This window comes from Oncorhynchus masou, chromosome 17 (assembly GCF_036934945.1).
Source record: "Oncorhynchus masou masou isolate Uvic2021 chromosome 17, UVic_Omas_1.1, whole genome shotgun sequence".
In the NCBI taxonomy this organism is placed as follows: domain Eukaryota; kingdom Metazoa; phylum Chordata; class Actinopteri; order Salmoniformes; family Salmonidae; genus Oncorhynchus; species Oncorhynchus masou.
Window position 1 is genome coordinate 29,455,068 of NC_088228.1, and position 22,966 is coordinate 29,478,033.

Genomic DNA, 22,966 nt, shown 5'->3' on the forward strand with positions numbered 1-22,966 from the left:
TTCACCATTAGGTGAAAGACCGGCCCTCTCTCTGGTCAGTCTCACCGGAGGACAGGAAGAAGATAGCAGAGACGGTGAGAGGCAGACCCACTGAGACTAATGCCATGTTAAAATAAACTGGGGACTTGTAAATCTCCGACTTCCGATTTCAGTGCGTTCAAGACAACTGTGAACTCGGTGAGAAAGATCAGACTGGGGAAAATCGCTTTGAATGGTCCTCCAACTGTGGCATCTTTTTAGAGCGCAGACTTTCTGACCGGAAGTTCACTGACGTCAGGATTTGACCTTGTTTTTTCCGAGTTCCCAGTTATCTTGAAAGCACCATGACCATCAGATGCAGGTCCCAGTCCAGTAAAATAAAAATGTAAATTATTAGTAAATTATTTTCAATTTATGCTCAGCTGTGCCTCGCAAGTGCTACACTAACTGATCTATCTTGTTATCCAAGCTTGAGTTTTCAAATATAATATGGTCTGAGAAGAACAATATTGGCAGGCCAGGAATATCGCCAATATGGTGTGATAATGTATTAGACCTACTGCACAAACCTCATTCATACAGAACTGTTTTTATCAGTTTAATGTTACATTTATTAAATCAAGTAAATAAAAAAAATTGTGAGCGGTAGTTCTCGGCTTGCTATTTGACTGCGAAAGTGATCTTAACTCAGAAAAGGTTCATCATAGTGTACTGGGACCAGGGACATACAGGGACATACAAAGAAAAGACTGAACACCATGTATATGAACAAAGTTGGATATTTATTAAGTGGACATGAGAGATGGTAAAAGTAGGGGAGAACATGGCTGACCTTAAAGGATTGTACGAAGGTCCAGAGCAGGATCCGTATGGTGTAGCCCTGCCTCAACAGCTTGATCAGCCTGGCAGCCCGGAACAGCTTCAGGAAACTCATATTAAACGTGTTTATTGACTGAGATAGACAGACCATAGGAAATATAGAGAGGTGGAGACGACAAGGAATATACAGAAAGGAGAAGGGTCCGGGGAGAGAGAAGGTGTTAGAGAAATGACAAAGACATAGGCAGATAGATTTGATTGAAAGTCACTCAAGTGAACGAAGTGAGTATACAACTTTAATAGCCTAGTTTTTACTGAGAGAAAAAGCTTTACAGTACTACCACCTTGGGAATCAGAATTGTTATAAAGTGAAGGTTAGCCTCTTGAAACTAGGGGGCACTATTTTTATTTTTGGAAAAATAACGTTCCCAAAGTAAACCGCCTATTTCTCAGGAATTGACAGCTTAGGATAGAAAACACTCTAAAGTTTCTAAAACTGTAAAAATATTGTCTGTGAATATAACAGAACTGATATTGCAGGCGAAATCCTGAGAAAAATCCAATCAGGAAGTGACTGATTTTGAAACCCCTGTCTTTCTATGCATCCCTATTGCCCATTGAAAGGGATATCAACCAGATTCCTTTTTCTGTGGCTTCCCTAAGGTGTCTACAGCCTTTAGTTTCAGGGCTTTATTTTGAAGAATGAGCGTAAACGACTACATTGCGTTAGTGGCCAGCTGAGGGCTCTCAGAGTGATTCTTGCGTAAAAGACAGAGGTAGTCATTTTTCCTCTCACTCCTACTGAAAAGCCAATTGTCCCGGTTAATATATTATCAAATAGATATTTGAAAAACACCTTGAGGATTGATTATAAAAAACGTTTGCCATGTTTCTGTCGATATTATTGACATAATTTGGATTTTTTTTTGCCGTTGTCTTGACCCCTATTTCTGGTGGATTTCTCAACATAACGTAGCAAACAAAGGGGGTATTTTGGGTATAAAAATAATATTTATGGAACAAAAGGAACATTTGCTGTCAAACTGGGAGTCTCGTCAGTGAAAACATCTGAAGATCATCAAAGGTAAACGCTTAATTTGATTGCTTTTCTGATTTTCGTGACCAAGCTTCCTGCTGCTAGCTGGACATAATGCTATGCTAGGCTATCGATAAACTTACACAAACGCTTGCCTTGCTTTGGCTGTAAAGCATAATTTCAAAATCTGAGATGACAAGGTGGTTAATAACAAAAGGCTAAGCTGTGTTTCACTATATTTCACTTGTGATTTCATGAATATGAATATTTTCGAGTAATATTTTTTGACCGTTGCGCTATGCTAATTAGAGTAGTTGATGACAATTCTCCCGGATCCGGGATGGGTAGTTCCAAGAGGTTGGAGCTAGAGTGAAATATTACCTGTAAGTCCACAATGATCTCAGTGATGCTGCCGAGCACGGTGATGAAATCAAAAATGTTCCAAGTGTCTCGAAAATAGTTCTGTCAGGGGACAAATGAACACCATTGTAAAATGGCAAGGCTTCTTTCTTGAATGAAAAGAATAATGTCTGTACATGCCACCATATCATTGGATCAGTTAATTACATTTTGCCAACAGTTGACTAAAGTCCTACTGTTTTGCTCACCACAAAACCAAAGGCCATGATCTTGAGGATACACTCCAGGGAGAAGAGAACGGTGAAGGCTGTGTTCAGGTGCTTCAATACTGTATCATACGCTGCTGGAGCGGAGTTGTACTGCAGATAAACAGGACACAGTCAGGGTAATAGCGGGATGTATCAAACAGTGAGCAGGTTGACATTTATTGAGATGTTTCATGTACTGGAGGCAGCTCTGCAGAATAGTTACCACCCAAGTCATAAAATCTGAGTTTAAACATAACCCTAACCTTAACCACACTGCTAACCCTAATACCCAACTCTAACCTTAAATTCAATTTTAACCTATTTGTATAGGTTTTTAGTGGAAACCTCTCAGTTCTGCCTACAGGGTACAACTCGTGACAATAAATGTCAACCTCTGCAGAGCGATGGCAAAGAAGAGGGTAACATATTTAATACAAAGAGTCTGAGATGTGTAATATTAAACTGTTATCAGACAAACAGGGGCACACTGGGCTTTCTCTTATGGATTTGAGTCTTTGAGAGTGAAACTAGTTTCAATCAAAGGCCTGCTCATATGTCATGTTTATAAGCTCTGCTAAAAAGATATAAGTTCCATACCTTCATCATGAGCACCACAGTGTTGAGGGCAATCATGACCAGCACTGTGTACTCAAATGACGGTGACACCACAAAGTGCCACAGCCGGTACTGGAAAGTCTGTCTGTTCTGAGGCATGTAGCAGGTCAGGGGCTTGGCACTGATGGTAAAGTCAATGCATGCCCTCTGATGGAGAGATAACAAAAAAAGAAGAGGGAAGAAAATCAGGAATGAATCTGTTACGAGTATTGTGATCAATATAAAGTGTATATCTGATCAAGATGCCAAGATGGTTAGTGTAGGTGAATCAATTTCATGAACTCCTGTAATTGTACAGCGCATTCGGAATGTATTCAGACCCCTTGACTTATTCCACATTTGGTTATTTTACAGCGTTATTCGAAAACGTATTACATTGTGTGTGTCCCCCCCCCCCCCCCCCCCCCCCCATCAATCTACACACACAATACCCCATAATGACAAAGCAAAGACAGGTTTTTAGAAATGTTTGCAAATTTACAAGAAAAAAGAAAAAACCTGAAATATCACATTTACATAAGTATTCAGACCCTTTACTCAGTACTCTTTTAAGCATCTTTGGCAGTGATTACAGCCTCGAGTCTTCTTGGGTATGATGCTACAAGCTTGGAACGCCTGTATTTGGGGAGTTTTTCCCATTCTTCTCTGCAGATCCTCTCAAGCTCTGTCAGGTTGGATGGGGAGCGTCTCACCAGAAATGTCCGATCAGGTTCGGGCTCTGGCTGGGTCACTCAAGGACATTCAGACACTTGTCCCAAAGCCACTCCTGCGTTGTCTTGGCTGTGTGCTTAGGGTCAATGTCCTGTTGAAAGGTGAACCTTCACCAAGTCTAAGGTTCTGAGTGCTCTGGAGTAGGTTTTCATCAAGGATCTCTCTGTAATTTGCTCTGTTCATCTTTCCCTTGATCCTGACTAGTCTCCCAGTCTCTGCCTCTGAAAAACATCCCCACAGCATGATGCTGCCACCACCATGCTTCACCGTAGGGATGGTCCCAGGTTTCCTCCAGATGTGACGCTTGGCATTCAGGCCATAGAGTTAAATCTTAGTTTCATCAGACCAGAGAATCTTGTTTCTCATGGTCTGAGAGTCCTTTGGGTGCCTTTTGGCAACTCTAAGTGGGCTGTCATCTGTCTTATACTGAGAAGTGTCTTCCGTCTGGCCACTCTACCACAAAGGCCTGATTGGTGGAGTGCTGTAGAGATAGTTGTCCTTCTGGAAGTTTCTCCCATCTCCACAGGGGAACTCTGGAGCTCTGTCAGAGTGACCATCGGGTTCTTGGCCACCTCCTTGACTAAGGCCCTTCTCCCCCGATTGCTCAGTTTGGCCGGGCGGCCAGCCCTAGGAAGAGTCATTTAAAAATTATGGAGGCCATTATGTTCTTGGGGACCTTCAATGCTGCAGAAATGTTTTGGTGCCTGTCCCCAGATCTGTGCTTCGACAAAATCCTGTCTCGTAGCTCTGTGGACAATTCCTTGGTTTTTGCTTTGACATACACTGTCAACTGTGGTAACTTATATAGACAGGTGTGTGCCATTCAAAATCATGTCCAAACAACTGAATGTACCACAGGTTGACTCCAATCAAGTTGTTGAAACATCTTAAGGATGATCAATGGAAACATTAGGCTCAAATAGCTCAATTTCGAGTCTCGTAGCAAAGAGTCTGAATACTTACTGTAGATAAATAAGGTATGTGTTTTTTATTTTTAATACATTCGCAAAAAATTATTAAAACCTGATTTCGCTTTGTCATTATGGGTTATTGTGTGTAGACTGATGAGGATTTTGTTTTATTTACTCCATTTTAGAATAAGTAACATAATACTGTAACATAATATAATGTGGAAAAAGTCAAGGTGTTTCTGAATGCAATTTATTTGTGTTGTAAGAATTTGTGTATGAGTGATGTATGTTAGAGCTACAGTAGACTGGCAGTGCATTTGTATGGCGCATTTCTGTCCTGTACCTCATTTTTCTCCAAGCTGCACTCCTCCATCATCTTATCCCCCTGCTCCTGGAAGGTGATGATGATGAGAGCAACAAAAATGTTGACAAAGAAGAAAGGGAAGACCACGAAGTAGACGACATAGAAGATGGACATCTCCATCCTGTTGCCCCGACTTGGACCCCTGTCCTCCTCTGTCACATCCACAGAATGCTGCAGGACCCTGGAGGGAAGGAGAGAGAAAGATAGAGAAAGAGAGAATAGTAACAGTCTAATGTCTAAACAGTCTCTCTGAATCTCCTATCAAATGGCATTCATTTAGTGTTAGAGCATACACTCGTAGAAAAAAAGTTGCTATCTAGGACCTAAAAGGGTTCTTCAGCTGTCCCCCATAGGAGAACCGTTTGATGAGCCCTTTCCACAGAGGGATTTACATGGAAACAAAAAGCGTTCTCCCTGGAACCAAAAAGGGCTCTACCTGGAATCAAAAAGGGTTCTCGTATGGGAGACAGCCGAAGAACCCCTTTAGAACCCTTTTTTCTAAGAGTGTAGGGCTGGGAACATCAGGCACTCACTGCGGCCAGCCCTCTCCAGTGGAAACAGTGAAGAGGGTGAGCAGAGCCCAGCAGACATTGTCATAGTGGAACTCATGTCTCTTCCACTCCCTCTTCTTCACTTCCTTCTTGTCTCGAGCGTAGTCTATGTAGTAACCTCTGTAGGAAACAGAATGGTGGTTAGGGGAGGGAGCCAGAGGAGGTTGGGATTCCTCCGATCACTCACAAAATGGGTGGTGTGTGGATGATCACGACTTAATGGTATTTATTTATTCATTTGATTGTGAAGAGATAAATTAGTAAGGTCAATGTGTATATCTTTGTTTGTTCCAGTGTGCGTATTGTAAAAGGGGACAGCAGGCATTGTGTATATATATATATATATATATATATGTGTGTATGTTTGACTCACTGGCACTCCTTCTCTGTGTCCATGGAGCTGTCTGTGCAATAGAAGAACTTTCCCTTGAAGAGCTGCACGGCGATGACAGCGAAGATGAACATGAAGAGCTTGTATACGATGAGGATGTTGAAGACGTTCTTCAGGGATGTCACCACACAGTCAAACACTGCCTGTATTGGAGAAGGAGAGATGATAACATAATGACAAGGTAGCACAAATCAAAAGTAAAACCCCACATCCCCTGTAAATTCCATGAAAGGTTTCATTCATTTGAATGTAGAAGCCAATGTCAACTGAACATTGCCATGTTGACAGATGAACATAAATTAACATATACACAGTACTTTACCTTGAGTTTGGGGAGTCTCTTGATGGTCTTCAGAGGTCGTAGGACTCTCAGGACCCTGAGGGACTTGATGGTCTTGATGTCTCTGCCTTTGTTGTTCCTGTTGATGTAGACATGTGTTTTAGTGTACTGTGGGGACAGGGAAGACACGCATGCACGCATACATGCACGAGCGAGTGCAAGTACACACACACACACACACACACACACACACACACACACACACACACACACACACACACACACACACACACACACACACACGCACACACACACACACACACACACACACACATTAACAAAATAGATAACAAACAATACTATAAAGAACATTTTCAGAGTAATATGAATTCACTTGTATTCAGTACTTTAAAGTTTTTTAGCTGAGTGGGAAGTATCAGACAAAAGACATGGCGAATCGTGTACAAGAAGTATGGGAAAGTACATGAGAATTCTATGAGAAGTGTATGACAAATTGTACATGACAAGTATGAGAGTGAGAAGTGTTTGCTTTACCCAATCACATTCCTGGAAGCCCCAACAGTGATAAATTCCCCAGGAACAACAGAGAAATAGAAGAACAAATAGAGATACACAATGAGGATCACAGTTACAGCCATATCCACAACAGAGAAATCAACACACAGTCATATCTATATATAAGGCAGGGGAGAAGCACAAGTTCATTAATCTCGCAACCCAGAACGGAATATTTTGTGCGTTAGCTAGCTACTTGATTACGTTACTAGTCTGTTAGCCTACAAGAGACTGAAAGTTATTTCACATGTTCACCTGTCAGAGGGGAAAGAGTTAAACAAAGACATAAGAAATGTCATATTTATATCACCGAATCAACCAGAAGATGCCTGTCAAACACTTTGTTTCATACATTTGGAGATATGCTACAGTGCACTGTATAATATATGTGAGCCAGTGAGTCAGTGTGATTACTAATCCAGCACCAGAAGTATTGTGACTCACGTCAGAGCGAAGGCGAACAGAGCTCCCACCACCACGATGAAGTCCAGAATGTTCCACAGGTCACGGAAGTAGGAGCCGTTGTGCAGAAGCAGGCCCAGGTCAATCATCTGGAGGACACACGCACACACCCACATACACAGGGCAACATAGACACACACACACACACACACACACACACACACACACACACACACACACACACACACACACACACACACACACACACACACACACACACACACACACACACACACACACACACACACACACACACACAAGACAACATGAGTTACTACACTGAAAACAATGTTACAAGTGTATTTCCGTGCATAGTTTTAGGAGGTTCATAATTGATCATTTCTCTTTGAGTATCTCACCTCTGATCATTTCTCTTTGAGTATCTCACCTTTATGATCTTTTCTCTTTGAGTATCTCACCTTTATGATCTTTTCTCTTTCAGTATCTCACCTTTATGATCATTTCAAAAGTGAAGACTCCAGTAAAGACGTAATCAAAGTAACGGAGAACCTAGAAAAGCAAAAAACGCATCCGACAATTACGTGGGGAGGAAATACACATCTTCACGTCACTGACACAAACACTCCAGATTCGTATGGAACTTACCCTGTTTCTGTCAGAGTTGGTGCACACAGGGTCTTCAGCAGCCAGAGCGATGCTGCTAGCCACGATCACCAGCAAGATGGTCATCTCAAAGTAGCGCATGGTCACCACATAGTGACAGATCCTCCTGATCCTACAGATCAATAAAGAGGAGCGGAGTTGACAGTATCGCAAACACTTATGGTCGCTCATACAGGCTCAGAAAAGAGGGTACAGAATTGTACGCAAATGGGTACAAACGCTTGCCACTGTAGTGGTACTCTCTAAGGTAATTGTACCCTTGTAGTTTGTACCTTAAAAGAGGCAATTGTGTACCTTAGGGGACAAGATAGAAAAAGGTACAAATGTGCCTTTTTAGGGTACCGCCACAGTGACAAAGCCGTTTGTTCCTTTTACGTGGCAAAAATGTACATCTTCTCTATACTAAGACCCTCACATGTACACACCTCTCTACAATCCTACTTCTGACACCGATGTAGTGAATTCAGCCCTGACCAGGACTTGAACCAGCCAACACATTAACCATGATACCAAGAGATCCGTACCTCTTGACATTGTCTCTCAGTTTTGGGTCACGGCCAGGCACCACACCCAAATAGGATATTTTTATTCCGTGAATCATATCACAATCAACTTTCACCAGTTGAATGTGGACACAAATTAGGTTATATCTAATTAAGTACGCAGATATTCTAATAAAGTTTTCTGGTCACTGACGAAGTCAGCCTAAATATTTTGGCTTCATTTTGTTAAGACACTTCATGACTGGACTTTGAGATAGCAGATTGGTTCAGGGCTTGTAAGGCTACACCTGTTGTATTAGGCGCATGTGACAAATACGATTGGATTTGGATTGAGATTGTGGATCAATACTTTTTACATACTAAGGAAAGGTACATATAATGAATGTGTCAAATTTTGGGGAAGAAAATGTCATCTTAAAGAAACATTTGACAACATATCAACAATTCCCTATGTATAAATCTGGAGAATACGTGTAAAGATAACCGCACAACATTTGGTGAATGCAGATGCTTCTGAGGCTGAGAAAATTTGGTGGCATATGGGAAGAGTGTGACTTCCGAGTAATGGTAGTTACAGACAAGTACACTGAATTTAGAGTAACAAACGCCAAATTCCTATTCAGACCCAATCACCATCTTCTCAAAGTAAGTTACTACATTTAGACTACTTTGTAACATTCTCTATGAAATGGGCTGTTAAATTATGTGTGATTCAACGTTGTAAGCTTTGAAATGATGGATGAAGTCAGAAGTTTACATACACCTTAGCCAAATACATTTAAATACAGTTCCTGACATTTAATCCAAAAAACATTTCCCTGTCTTAAGTCAGTTAAGATCACCACTTTATTTTAAGAATGTGAAATTTCAGAATAATAGAACAATAGTAGAGAGAATGATTTATTTCAGCTTTTATTTCTTCCATCACATTCCCAGTGGGTCAGAACTTTACATAGACTCAATTAGTATTTGGTAGCATTGCCTTTAAATTGTTTAACTTGGGTCAAACGTTTCAGGTAGCCTTCTACAAGCTTCCCACAATAAGTTGGAATTCATATAATGGACAGACACAAAATAGTCCAAATTGGTGAAGTGAAATTAAAAAATTAAAAAACGGAAAAGTTGTGTTTGCATATTTAAGTATTCACTCCCTATGCTATGAAGCCCCTAAATAAGATCTGGTGCAACCAATTACCTACAGAAGTCACATAATTAGTTAAATAAAGTCCACCTGTGTGCAATCTAAGTGACATGATCGGTCACATGATCCCAGTATATATACACATGTTCTGAAAGGCCCCAGAGTCTGCAACACCACTAAGCAAGGGGCACCATGAAGACCAAGGAGCTCTCCAAACAGGTCAGGGACAAAGTTGTGGAGAACTAGAGATCAGGGTTGGGTTATTAAAAAATATCCGAAACTTTAAACATCCCACGGAGCACCATTACATCCATTATTAGAAAATTGAAAGAATATGGCACCACAACAAACCTGCCAAGAGAGAGTCGCCCACCAAAACGGATGGACCAGGCAAGGTGGGCATTAATTAGAGAGGCAAGAAAGAGACCAAAGATAACCCTGAAGGAGCAGCAAAGCTCCACAGCGGAGATTGGAGTATATGTACACAGGACCACTTTAAGCCGTACACTCCATAGAGCTGGGCTTTACGGAAGAGTGGCCAAAATAAAGCCATTGCTTGAAGGAAAAAAATAAGCAAACACGTTTGGTGTTCGCCAAAAGGCATGTTGGAGACTCCCCAAATATATGGAATAAGGTACTCTGGTCAGGTGAGACTAAAATTGAGCTTTTTGGCAATCAAGGAAAATGCTATGTCTGGATCAAACCCAATATCTCCCATCAACCCGAGAACACTATCCCTACAGTGCATCATGGTAGTGGCAGTTTCATGCTGTGGGGATGTTTTTCATCAGCAGGGGCTGGGAATCTGGTCAGAATTGAAGGAATGATGGATGGCGTAGTTTTTGCGACTACACTTGAAGAAACCTTCAAAGTTCTTGAATTGTTCCATATTGACTGACCTTCATGACTTAAAGTCATGATGGATTGTCGTTCTCTTTGCTTATTTGAGCTGTTCTTGCCATAATATGTACTTGGTCTTTTACCAAATAGGGATATCTCCTGTATACCCCCCTCCCTTGTCACAACACAACTGATTAGATCAAACGCATAAAGAAGGAAAGAAATTACACAAATTAACTTTTAAGGAGGCACACGTAAATTGTAATGCATTCCAGGTGTCTAACTCATGAAGCTGGTTGAGAGAATGCGTAGGTGTTCTCAAACTTTTGACCAGTAGTGTACCTCTGAAGATACATTATGTGCATTTTGATATTTTTGTACTGCAGGGAACAATATGGTACCCTAACCAAACCTTTTTCTCTGAGAGTGAGAGTGCTGTAAAGCTACAGTGCATGAGAGAGTGTGTGCAGAGAGAAAAACACAATAGCCTACGTATACTAAAAGGGATCAAAGAAACATGTTTCTGAGTCCTTTTATAAAACTGAACTGAATTGATTAGTACCGCAGTAGAATGCATGCCAAGACATGGCCAGGAAGGAGAGTCTTACGGATTGGAGGCCTTGAAGAGGAACATGCTGTCAGGAGGTACAGGTTTGGGCGGGCTGGCCTCCTCCTGCACCTCCTTCTCCTCCTTTTCCTTCTCCTTCTCCATCCTTTCAGGCTGGTACACCTCCATCTCTTTGATATTGTGTAAAGCTACATGTAAATTGAAGATAAAACCTGTTATTTGACCTGGCTCCTGCCGGGCATGGCAAAACAAGTCCATCGTCATCGTTACCATCCTTGTTCCAGCAGGAAATGGTACAGAACAGTCAATGGCAATTACATTGCTTTCAATGAACTAGAATGTATCAAGCTATGAATGTCAGTCAAGAGCGACTATATGGAAGCATACCTGTCAAAGGGATGATCTCCAGCAGTGGCTGTTCTCCAGACATCTCTATGATCACACTAGTCTGGCTGTCTAGGACTTGGCCTGGCCCCTCACCATCCTCACGGTTCAGGGGAGCTGGGTTGTTCTCTGAATCATTGACCCCGGATGCAGCCTGGAGCTCTGGGGGGTCTGTGAACTGTTCTGGGGCTGGCTCCAATGGAGGGTCCTGAGACAGGGGCTCACACTGCCCAGTTTCCCCCACCTCGCCCTCCTCCATCTGGGGTGGAGGGTCCAACAGGGGTGGGGGTAGGGACTCAGGGAAGTCATCACATAGGGGAGGCTCGGGGATGTCTGCAATACACACTCTGAAGAGGAGGTGTATGGAAGAAAATGTGTGGATGTGTTTAGACACTTAGCCAATCCTAATGTGGGCCTGAAGTCTTATCTCACGAATCACAATGCCATAACCCTTAGCTTAAAAGAATGTAACATTGCATCACTGTCTTACCTCAGATGCTCTTCTTCACTCTCTAAGTTGACAATGCAGGCTCCTTCATCCTGGCCCGACACTCCTCCCTCCACCACAGCGACCTCTCCTTTGTCCGTCTTCTCCTCTTTTTCTTCTTTCTCCTCCCTCTCTTCCAGTATCTTCCTCTCTCTGCTGCCTGATTCTCTGACCTCCTCATGTGGGGACTCTCTGCTCTTGGCCTCAGCCCGGGCCTCACGATGACGGTGCCTCCTAGGCCGAGCCACCCCTCCCTCCTCCGCCCCCCCAGGGCCAGGCCTGAACTTCCGGGCCACCCTGTGCCTCCTGTCCCCACCGGCTGGTCGATGGTGCACTGCTCTCTCCTCAACCAATGTAAACAGAGGCCTAGGCTCAGAGTCTGGAGGTTCCGGCAGCCGGATGGCAATGGACATCGGGGGTTCAGGCATGGGCATGATCCCGGACATGGGCGACTCGGGCAGGTGTCCGGGACTGGTGTCTGGGGAACGGGTGGGTGCACGGTAGGCGGTGGTAGGGTTGTCAGTGGTGTCCTCGGTGGGGCTGCCTCTGAACAGCACCTCCTGGCTCTCCATCTGGCGCCGCTTGCGTAACTGGTTGGCCCTCTGTTCCCACACGGATCTTCCGCCTCTTCCTCCTCCTCCTCCTCCTCCTCCTCCTCCTCCCCCCCTCCTCCGTCTGTCACGGCGGTTGGAGAAGGCGTTTGCCCCATTGGGGGGCTGGTCAGCTCCGCCCGGGGCGCCGCTCTCCTCCTCCTCTTCGGGGACGGCCATACGGCCCCTGTGAATGGCCTTCTTCCTGCGGAGATAGGGCCTCCTCCTCCTCCTACAGAGCACAACACAAAGCCTGTCACTAGAGGGCAGCATCATGCCTACGTCATATGTACACTTTCATATCAATGAAAGGATACATCTCAAATACAGCATGAGCATATTACATATTATATAACACTGTATGTATTCATGTATGTATGTAAGTCAATAATGAAGTACAAAAATTGCATGACATATATTAACATTTTGACTCAGATATATTGCATATTGTATGGCGAAGGATTCAATGAATTCACATATTGAATTATCATCTAAATAAAACAATCATCCATAAATTCAATTGAAATTCAAATGATGAAGGTACCTGGGAAGAAAGCGCACAAACTCAAAAAGCCACAAAAACAAAAAGGAATAGTGCAGGATTAAAATAGGAAAATACTGTTATATCTAGCAATTAACTTCTTCTTCTAAGATAAAGGAAAATGAATTAGGTGTCACAGGGGTACAGACAAACAACTTTACTTACGGGTATTCAAACTCTTTTGTAGTCCATGTAATCAATGAGTGATTGGTTGAAAACAAGACATTAGTGATTTTGGAACAAAGACAGAACAGAACCTTGTGACACAGTCCAAAACCAGGTCAAGGGTCAAGGCCAATGGTCAACAGACATCACCTTAATGCCAGTCGAGTATATTTGGTTATATCTTATTTTTCTTATAATTATATTTTCACATTTGGCATGGGGATTTGGCTTTGAAGGCTTGATCAATGGATCCAAATCCTGTTCACTTAGAAAAATCATTATTTCCTAAGTAGTGACAGTGGATGTTTATAAATCTTATCAGATAACAGTGGTTATCCAAGTTACAAATTGTTTCACCTTGACCGTACAGGGGCAGTGTTCGAATTTAGACTTCTATATTTTGTCCTATCTCTTTCGGCCAGTGCCACATTACAGGCTTAGAGTAACAAGACAACATGATGGATGCAGCATTACATAACATTACACCATAGTACAGTATATGTATCAAAAGCAGAACCATCTTGATAGCTCTGAAGCACAGAGGACTGACACTCAAATATGTAGAAACAAACAAAAGACAGAGTCAGCGTAACGTGCCTGGAGAAGATCAGAGGACAGTACAATCCATGCATCCTTTTCCCCCTACCTGTACCTGTTACAGAGGGAGCAGAATGGTTGGTGGTGCTTATACACTAAGCACATACTCCGCTTATACTCTATAATTGCCCTGTCATTTGGTTTAATTTACCCGTCGACTGACATGCACAATTAAATAAATTCGAAATAAATAAAAACATGAGTGTATGATTGGCCTGTTATCTTTCTTAATTTACCTGTTGAATGACATGCTCAACTAAACAAAACAAAAAGTAGAATTCAAATCATGCATTATCCTTTAGCAAGTCCCCAGAAGAACATCAGATTCATGAGCGAAGATGCTTGTAATCACTGGGATGTGCGCCTCATCCCTCATTTCACTAATGCAATTACCGTTACACATGCTTTGTAACAGGCAGCTACACATACATTTTCCACACTCAGAACATGCCTCTCTAACCCTGAAGACTCGTCGTGCAGCTGTACGCAAGGAAAATAAACATTCTTCCTGGTAACGCCTACATCGCATTCTCAAAGAGAATAGTGGATCCTTATTTTTCGGTGGGTTTTACGGGCTGTGTAATCGGCAGACATTGAGAAAGCGTCATGATCACCCCTCAGATTCAATCTCCTCCTAATCATCATCAAGACTAGGCCATAGTAGGTGACTGACCAACTGCCATTGTGATAAAAGTATAAACAGAACACTTACTCAGACATCGGGCCATCTCTGCCTCTGGCATATCTTGCATTGAAAAACTCCTCTTCCTCCTCTTCGTCCTAACAAAGGTCAAATAAAAACACAAAGTAGTTTACATCCCACAATTAGTTTATGATATCGGGCAGATATGGCCTTAGGTCATGACCCTTACACATTTCTTTGAAAGCACTTATTTTAATTTAAAGATACCCCATTCCATAAAAACTCTTAACAGTACTACACACCTTGGTGAGTTCCTGTGCGTTGGCAAGGTTATCCACAGCGATGGCCAAGAAGACATTGAGTAGTGTATCTGTTCACAGTATGGTCAAGAGTCCTAACAGGGGTGGATGAAACTGCAATACATTAATTAGGTTACTGTCGGACAGTTCCACAAAACATCTGAAATACGTTTAAAACAAGTGGAATCGCTTTAAAGGGTTATCCCCTGGGTTGTACTCAGTGCATCTTTTCCGCCAATAAATCAACCCATGACCCTACTACCACTTTAGGTCTATGCTACAACTTTCAAAGAAAAAGAAAGATACATGTAAACCTATCGACAATGTGAGCAGAATCTGTCAATTGTGGTTAGCAGGATGTTGAGCAAGGATACAGTTCCCAAACAGGGTGAGCACTATGAAGTATATGGAGGACCACATGCCATACTGCACTCCTCCTTGGGAGCGGATGCCATTGTACATCACCTCATTCCAGTCCTCACCAGTCAGAATCTAGATTGAAAAGTACAAGATCTGCAATGATCAGCCTCTTGAAGTCTGAATGAAAGTATTACGCAAACAGAAAGCATAAAGTGCATTAGGAAAGTATTCAGACCTCTTGACTTTTTACACATTTTGTTACGTTACAGACTTATTCTAAAATGGATTAATTGTTTTTCTTTCTCATCAATCTACACACAATACCCTGTAAAGACAAAGCTAAAACCTGCTGCACAGCATATTTTCAGGTCTCTCCAGAGATGTTCGATCGGGTTCAGGTCTGGGCTCTGGCTGGGCCACTCAAGGACGTTCAGAAACTTGTCCCGAAGTCACTCTTGCGTTGTCTTGGCTGTGTGCTTAGGGTCGCTGTCCTGTTGGAAGGTGAACCTTCGCCCCAGTCGGAGGTCCTGAGGGCTCTGGAGCAGGTTTTCATCAACAATCTCCATGTACTTTGTGCCGTTCATCATTCCTTCGATCCTGACTAGTCTGCCAGTCCCAGCCGATGAAAAACATCCCCACAGCATGATGCTGCCACCACCATGCTTCACCGTCTGGATGGTGCCAGGTTTCCTCCGGACATGACGCTTGGCATTCAGGCCAAAGAGTTCAATCTTGGTTTCATCAGACCAGAGAATCTTGTTTCTCATGGTCGGAGAGTCCTTTAGCAAACTCTAAGCGGGCTGTCATGTGTCTTTTACTGAGAAGAGCCTTCCGTCTGGCCACTCTACCATAAAGGCTTGATTGGTGGAGTGCTGCAGAGATGGTTTTCCTTCTGGAAGGTTCTCCCATCTCCACAGAGGAACTATGGAGCTCTGTCAGAGTGGCCATCGAGTTCTTGGCCACCTCCCTTACCATGGCCCTTCTCCTCCGATTGCTTAGTTTGGCCGGGCAACCAGCTCTAGGAAGAGTCTCGGTGGTTACGACCTCTTCCTTCTAAGAATTACGGAGGCCATTGTGTTCTTGGGGACCTTCAATGCTGCAGAAATGTTTTGATGTGTCCCCAGATCTGTGCCTCGACACAATCCGGTCTCGGAGCTCTATGGACAATATCTTCAACCTCATGGCTTGGTTTTTTGCTCTGACATGCACTGTCAACTGTGGGACCTTATATAGTCAGGTGTGTGCCTTTCCAAATCATGTCCAATTCATTGAGTTTACCACAGGTGGACTGCAATCAAGTTGTAGAAAGGGAAGAAGTCTGAATACTTTCCGAATGCACTGTGTCTTATAAAATGCTAACACACAAATACATTATGGGCCATAATTGAATCACATCGATAACAGGATTCTATCTCCCTGCAGAGTTAATAATGTCAGAACTAGTATTATTTGATTTGTCTCGGAATCCCAGTTTATGGTTTTGATCAAACATTCTTCCATATTTCACAGCTCTGACATGTATGTGCATATGTGTATGTATGGGATGCTAGTAGATGGAGGGGGAGGTGAGCAGTGTTGTTCCATTTTGGCCCTGGGGGGTTGTGGGAGATATACCCGGGTAGGTTATGTGTGTCACCATGGAGAAGCCAGTGAGAGGGACGGTCTGGAGTGTATGAGCCAAACCTGGAACACTGTCATGATGGCAGCTGGAAACGTGTCAAAGTTGGCAGGAGTGTAATCTTCAAAGATGAACCTGAAGGGAGAGAAAGAATGGATGGGCAGATATGACCGGGGAAGATGAGGAGGAAGAAGTGGGAAGAGGAGGAGGTGGAAATTGCTATTTTCAACTAGACGTGTAATTTCAGGTCTATCATTCCATTTCCAACACAGCAAAACAAAACATGGCAAGCTTCCAGCTGCTTCGGAAGTTATATTTGTAAATATATACACGGTTACGTGATGATGGGCAATACACATCATTATTCAATGAACAGATCAACTGAAAATAAATTCATGGGACCTGGGACTTGTGCATACCAAAACATACTAATATCCTAATATTGGTGAAGCACTGAATCACTATCCTGAGATCAGTGACACCGTATCTAATAAGTGAACCCAACCCTCTGGTTGTGCTCACCTGCCCCCAAAGAGCTGCATGCCCAGCAGGGCAAAGACGACGATGAAGAGGAAGATGAGGAAGAGCAGACTGATAATGGACTTCATGGAACTCATAAGAGACACAACCAGGTTCCTAAGAGATGCCCAGTACCTGGTCAAGAAAAAGGAAAAATAGGTTCACATACAAAATAGACAGACCTCAACATCTTCTGTTTGCCATTTCAATGTATTTTGGAGAGTAATACATTGTACTTCCAGCAGTATAACCAATATACTGCTGACCCTACATTTACATTTGAGCAATTTAGCAGAAGCTCTTATCCAGAGCGACTTACAAAAGGTCATTCATCTTAAGATAGCCAGGTGAGACAACCACATATCACAGTCGTAGCAAGTACATTTTCCCTCAACAAAGTAGTTATCAGACAGGTCAGTGCTAGTAGGAAAAGACAGCAGTAACACTAAAGCTGACCCTACCCTAACCTTTAACCTAGAATGCTAATACATTATACTTACAGCAGTAACACTAAAGCTGACCCTACCCTAACCGTTAACCTAGAATGGTAATACATTATACTTACAGCAGTAACACTAAAGCTGACCCTACCCTAACCTTTAACCTAGAATGGTAATACATTATACTTACAGCAGTAACACTAAAGCTGACCCTACCCTAACCTTTAACCTAGAATGGTAATACATTATACTTACAGCAGCAACACTAAAGCTGACCCTACCCTAACCGTTAACCTAGAATGGTAATACATTATACTTACAGCAGCAACACTAATGTTGACCCTAACCCTCATTCTGGTTGATGTCCCACTCACTTGGTGATCTTAAAGATCCTCAGGAGTCTCAGTGCCCTCAGGACGCTGATGCCAAAGGACATGCCAGGCCGGAAGAAGCCCCACACCACCTCAAAGATGCTGCCAACTATCACCTGCACGGGAGAGACACCACGCAACATTCAAACACCACAAGGGAAGTTTAGACAAACCTTTATCATTAAGAACACACATTAGTCAGCAATATAGGACAGTATCACATAACATTTAATTGTCCATATTGTTAGAAATGAAATGTCTTGTTGTTTTTTCCAACTCCCTAACATAACACACCTCGGTTCACCCGTACAACCATAAGAAAATCTTATGTTGCCACACGTCTAAGTCCTGGTTCACCATCAGCTAACATGGAGTAGAATGAATGAACTCACTCCACAGTCGAAGCAGTTGAAGGAGGAGTGGAAATAGAGGCGGAATCCCAGGCCGTACATCTTTAAGAACATCTCTGCCAAAAAGAGCCCCAGGAAAACAAACTCCGCATAGTCTGAAGAAAGAATAAATCATTATGAATCAAAGACTGGGCAAATGTTCACAGTCTTTCCTCTGTTCAAACCAAGCTATTTAGCTTTTTTCATGTCATAAACTCTGCACAACAGAAGAACCATCGTTTGTCTAGAAGTATATTTGAAAGCCGGCCAGATTGAATTGATAGTTTGCTACTGTTACTGTAAATACACTACATATCCTATACTTAGGACCTGGAGTTTCTTCTGAAAGTGCAATCGTTGTTGTAAAAAGGGCTATAAAGACACATTTTCAATTCATTGATTGGTTGATTGACAGTCCAGCCCAGACGTACACAAGAAGGTGGAGAGCCATTCGGGCTGGTTGTGATGTACGATGGCCACACAGATGGTGTTGAGAGCCACCAGGCTGAGGACGGTCCAGTAGAAGGTGTCGGTCTTCACCATGCGCCGCAGGGAGATACGCAGCATACGCTCCTTACGACGTATATACGCCACCGGGCCACGCCGCACTGTACGGATCCGCATACGAGGTGCTCCTGGGGCAGGAAGAATGAGAAGAGAGGATGAGTAGATAGAAAGAAAGAGAGCGAGAGAAAAGACATGGAGAAAGAAAAAGGTCAGGGCTGGAGAGGAGAGAGAAAGGGTGTTGAAAATAATAGAAATCGAAGTCAAATACAGTAGATATAAGGGGAAAGAGACCAGAAATGGAGGTGGAGAGAAAAACAGGAAGATGCCTAAATATGAGGATCTGGGCTGTGTGTTCCTCTCTCACCTATAGTGGAGATCTCAGCATCCCCAGGACCTCCTCTATGCTTAGCATTTTTACTGGTGGCCCGCTTCAGCACTGAATACACACACAACAGAAAATTAGGACAAACAGAGAATATCCCCAATAGCATGGATAGAACAACAGATGCTTATAAGCATAACGGCACAACATATTTCACTTGCCAGCCATTTCGTCCATGAGGAGCGACAAACTAGTTATAGAGATAATGATATATTAATGGATGGAAATGCTAATGTTGAGGTGCTAACTTTCAGGCAAACTGACTGAAATACTTTGAACATGAGAGGAAGGAGGAAGAGCCAATGAAATGGGGCTTTAATGATGGCACCTTTTTGTTAGGTTGATAAGGTATGGTGTGAATGAGAGTGTCATTATGAACCATTCTCGTTTTCCAAAAAGGAGTGAGACTAACAAAAACATGATATAAAAACAAGACTGTTGACAGACGATCACTACAGGCGTGCACCAAGCCATTTTCACCTTGCTGTTCCCAAGACACCCGCGATGTTCACACAGTGACCAAAGCAAATTAACTTCTTGAGGTTTTTACGGTATATTTTTCTCTGAAAGAGGTTTAGCCTTTTCACTGCAATTTTCAATTGTCTGCAGCAGCTCTAAGCTAATGGAGGTCAAAGAGGAACAAAATGTCTGCCTTTGTTTACAACTGGAGTTAAAGTGTAGTGGATGGAGAGAGTCAGGGCAGAGGATCACTGGTTCAAGCCCAGTAAGGGGCATTTGGACAGTATAGGAAGCAAAGCTCTTAGCAGCACACTGACCCCTGTTACATAAGGATTTACTGATGTGAATGTGGGAGGAAAGGTCTTCAGCACAATTGAATTCGTGGGAGGAAAGGTCTTCAGCACAATTGAATTCATTGAGAGGTAACTCCTCTCAATGAATTGTGTTTTCTGGTGGTTCTTACCATCTAAAGCAGATCTCCCTGAATTCTTGTTCTCCTCAGCCAGCATCACCTCCTCTGAAACAATGGGATGAACATGTCATTGAATCCACACAAAGTGAATTCCAGGTCAGTCATAAAGTGCTCCTGAAACATAAACAGGGGTCTCTCTCTCTCTTTCCCTCAGCACTATCAGAAGATTGTGAGCAAATCATGGGGCCAACCTGTTTAAATGTAATATTGAAATGATTTTATTAGCACTACAAAGGTGAGTATTTGGGCTGAATGCATAGTGTTGATGCTCTTTGAGAGGGAAGAACTCATCATCAGGAAAGAGCTCATCCAGCGCTCGCCTGGTAGCTAACTTTTCACTTTCAGGGCCCTGGTGACGCCCTGCAGAGAGGGAACACTTATTGATTTCTATGACGAATGCATACATTCAAACACGCACGGATGGACGCGTGAATGTGCACATACACACACACAGAGGTACACACACACACACACACACACACACACACACACACACACACACACACACACACACACACACACACACACACACACACACACACACACACACACACACATGGAGGAGTGAACACACACACCCACACGCATGCACACCAGCTCTCACACACACAGATATGCACAGACTCGCACTCACACATTTACACTTGGGTCAAGGAGTCTGCATCACCTTCCTCTCAACCTCTACTTGCGTGGGAGAAAGATACTGTAGATTGCCACTATAGCACTGCAGCTTCACAAAGTCACCCTCCATCAACATATTCACCAGGCAGCTCCATCCACATATTCACCAGGTAGCTCCATCCACATATTCACCAGGCAGCTCCATCCACATATTCACCAGGTAGCTCCATCCACATATTCACCAGGTAGCTCCATCCACATATTCACCAGGTAGCTCCATCCACATATTCACCAGGTAGCTCCATCCACATATTCACCAGGCAGCTCCATCACGGCTGATCCGCTTGGATCTTATAATACATACATTTTTGCATTTTATGTAGTTATCTCGGGTGGTAGCGGTTGTAAGGTAACAGTACAGTACCTGCTCGGTCTATCCAGGCTCTGTATCCATTGAGTTCTCTCTCCACCTGCTGTTGACGTCTCAGCTTCATGAAGGCTCTCCTGTTCTCCACCCGCTCCCTCTCTTTGGCAAACTCCCTACACACGCAGGACATGAGGCAATCCATTGTTTCCTCTTCCAAAACACTCAGAAAATCACACACAAAATTCCACATGTGCACGCACACACACACACACATACACACACAGCTTTTATTAACTCACCCAGAGAGGACTCCCAAAACCAGGTTGAGTACGAAGAATGAGCCAATAATGATGAGAGGAATAAAGTACATCCAATTCCACATAGAGCCCAAGGCATCGTTGGTCTAAAGGAGGTACAATAGACATGTATAAGGTACATAAATACAGGTACAGACTTAACGCTTCACTGCTGAAGAGTTACTATGTAAGAACAAGGGGCTATGCATTCTCTGGAAATCAAGCACAACACGGAAGCTGTGCCACAATGCTGTGTGCCGGGGACGCATCACACACGCACATTGTGGGTTATTTCCACCGGACTTCATAGCCCTTCTTTGATTATCCCTTACTTCAATGTCTCTACCTTATAAATAGTTCCTAAAAAATACTTTGAGTGATCTGTTCTCACATTGTAGAGTACAGCTGTCCACCCCTCCATGGTGATGCACTGGAAGACAGTGAGCACAGCGAACAGGATGTTGTCAAACTGGGTGATGCCGTTGTTGGGGCCAATCCATGACCCGATGCAGTCATACTTCTCCGGACACTTCCTCACTCCACAGGCAAACTCCACCTCGGTCGTATCCATCGTCTCATTTTCTAACACAGGACAAGGCAGGGGTTGTGGTGGTTAACGTGTAGCTAGCTTGTTACTTTCTACACAAAGCTAACAGTGTCGCAGCTTTCTCATTGTTTGATTACTTCTGACCTTTTCAATGTGACAAAGTTGCCTTAAATCTGCAGTTGGTACATCCAATTTTGACCTTTTAAATGACTGATATGTACCCATTGATTTTTTAAAGAATATAACTTAGAAATACCCCATTAGCTTAGTTCAACTGTCGTTGCCCATCTGAACCCAAAATATAAGCTTGTTTTATAGGTCCCGTGTAGCTCAATTGGTAGAGCATGGTGCTTGCAACGTCAGGGTAGTGGGTTTGATTCCCATGGGGGACCAGTTGGAAAATGTATGCACTCACTACTGTAAGGGTGTCTGCTAAATATAAAAAAATTATACTCCATTGTTTGTAAACAAAGTAATTGAGAACAAACATTGTTAAAACGAACATGTTGATACCATGGATGATCAGTCCTGGCATCCATAGCTCTGTCTATGAATTTGAGAGTGGTTACATTTTTCCAGACCCATCCCTCAGCTGTTTACCTAAACAGTGGTAGGGTAAACACTTTGTTTTTCTTTGAAATGCAGATTGCTCTTCAAGAGGGCAAAACGGTTTAGGAGTAGTGGATGTCTAGAGGGTCAACCTTAATTACAACAGGAGAGCTGTGAAAAACGGACAATCTGTTTCAGCTAACCACCTCAGGGACCGGTCATCAACATCACAGGGGTCAATGCTGCTTCGTGAATTGAGGGTTGAGAAGTACACATTCTGGAGAGATCATATCTGACTGTGTTAAACCATATTGATTAAAAATACTATATTTGGCTTGTGTGATTACAGAGTAATCATGTTTGGCTAATTAAAAAGGTAGCTAG

General features: G+C 43.0%; 1 protein-coding gene across 1 annotated transcript in view; it reads right to left on the reverse strand.

Annotated features, from left to right (window-relative positions):
• Window positions 1-22,966, reverse strand: part of LOC135558816 (voltage-dependent R-type calcium channel subunit alpha-1E-like) — a 92,428-nt gene that overhangs the window by 12,655 nt on the left and 56,807 nt on the right. Inside the window, exons 7-35 of the mRNA XM_064992969.1 lie at window positions 21,878-22,068; window positions 21,490-21,593; window positions 21,248-21,363; window positions 20,194-20,247; window positions 19,254-19,325; window positions 18,814-19,017; window positions 18,386-18,498; window positions 17,997-18,109; window positions 17,186-17,317; window positions 16,729-16,798; window positions 15,060-15,177; window positions 14,689-14,756; window positions 14,456-14,523; window positions 13,793-13,798; window positions 11,854-12,672; window positions 11,367-11,710; window positions 11,020-11,167; window positions 7,910-8,039; window positions 7,754-7,813; window positions 7,286-7,392; window positions 6,821-6,832; window positions 6,308-6,404; window positions 5,968-6,128; window positions 5,577-5,714; window positions 5,023-5,224; window positions 3,040-3,204; window positions 2,443-2,553; window positions 2,216-2,296; window positions 812-931 (exon numbers count right to left, since the gene is read on the reverse strand). Coding sequence (XP_064849041.1) covers window positions 812-931; window positions 2,216-2,296; window positions 2,443-2,553; window positions 3,040-3,204; window positions 5,023-5,224; window positions 5,577-5,714; window positions 5,968-6,128; window positions 6,308-6,404; window positions 6,821-6,832; window positions 7,286-7,392; window positions 7,754-7,813; window positions 7,910-8,039; window positions 11,020-11,167; window positions 11,367-11,710; window positions 11,854-12,672; window positions 13,793-13,798; window positions 14,456-14,523; window positions 14,689-14,756; window positions 15,060-15,177; window positions 16,729-16,798; window positions 17,186-17,317; window positions 17,997-18,109; window positions 18,386-18,498; window positions 18,814-19,017; window positions 19,254-19,325; window positions 20,194-20,247; window positions 21,248-21,363; window positions 21,490-21,593; window positions 21,878-22,068 — 4,124 coding nt within the window. The remainder of the gene's footprint in view (window positions 1-811; window positions 932-2,215; window positions 2,297-2,442; window positions 2,554-3,039; window positions 3,205-5,022; window positions 5,225-5,576; window positions 5,715-5,967; window positions 6,129-6,307; window positions 6,405-6,820; window positions 6,833-7,285; window positions 7,393-7,753; window positions 7,814-7,909; window positions 8,040-11,019; window positions 11,168-11,366; window positions 11,711-11,853; window positions 12,673-13,792; window positions 13,799-14,455; window positions 14,524-14,688; window positions 14,757-15,059; window positions 15,178-16,728; window positions 16,799-17,185; window positions 17,318-17,996; window positions 18,110-18,385; window positions 18,499-18,813; window positions 19,018-19,253; window positions 19,326-20,193; window positions 20,248-21,247; window positions 21,364-21,489; window positions 21,594-21,877; window positions 22,069-22,966) is intronic.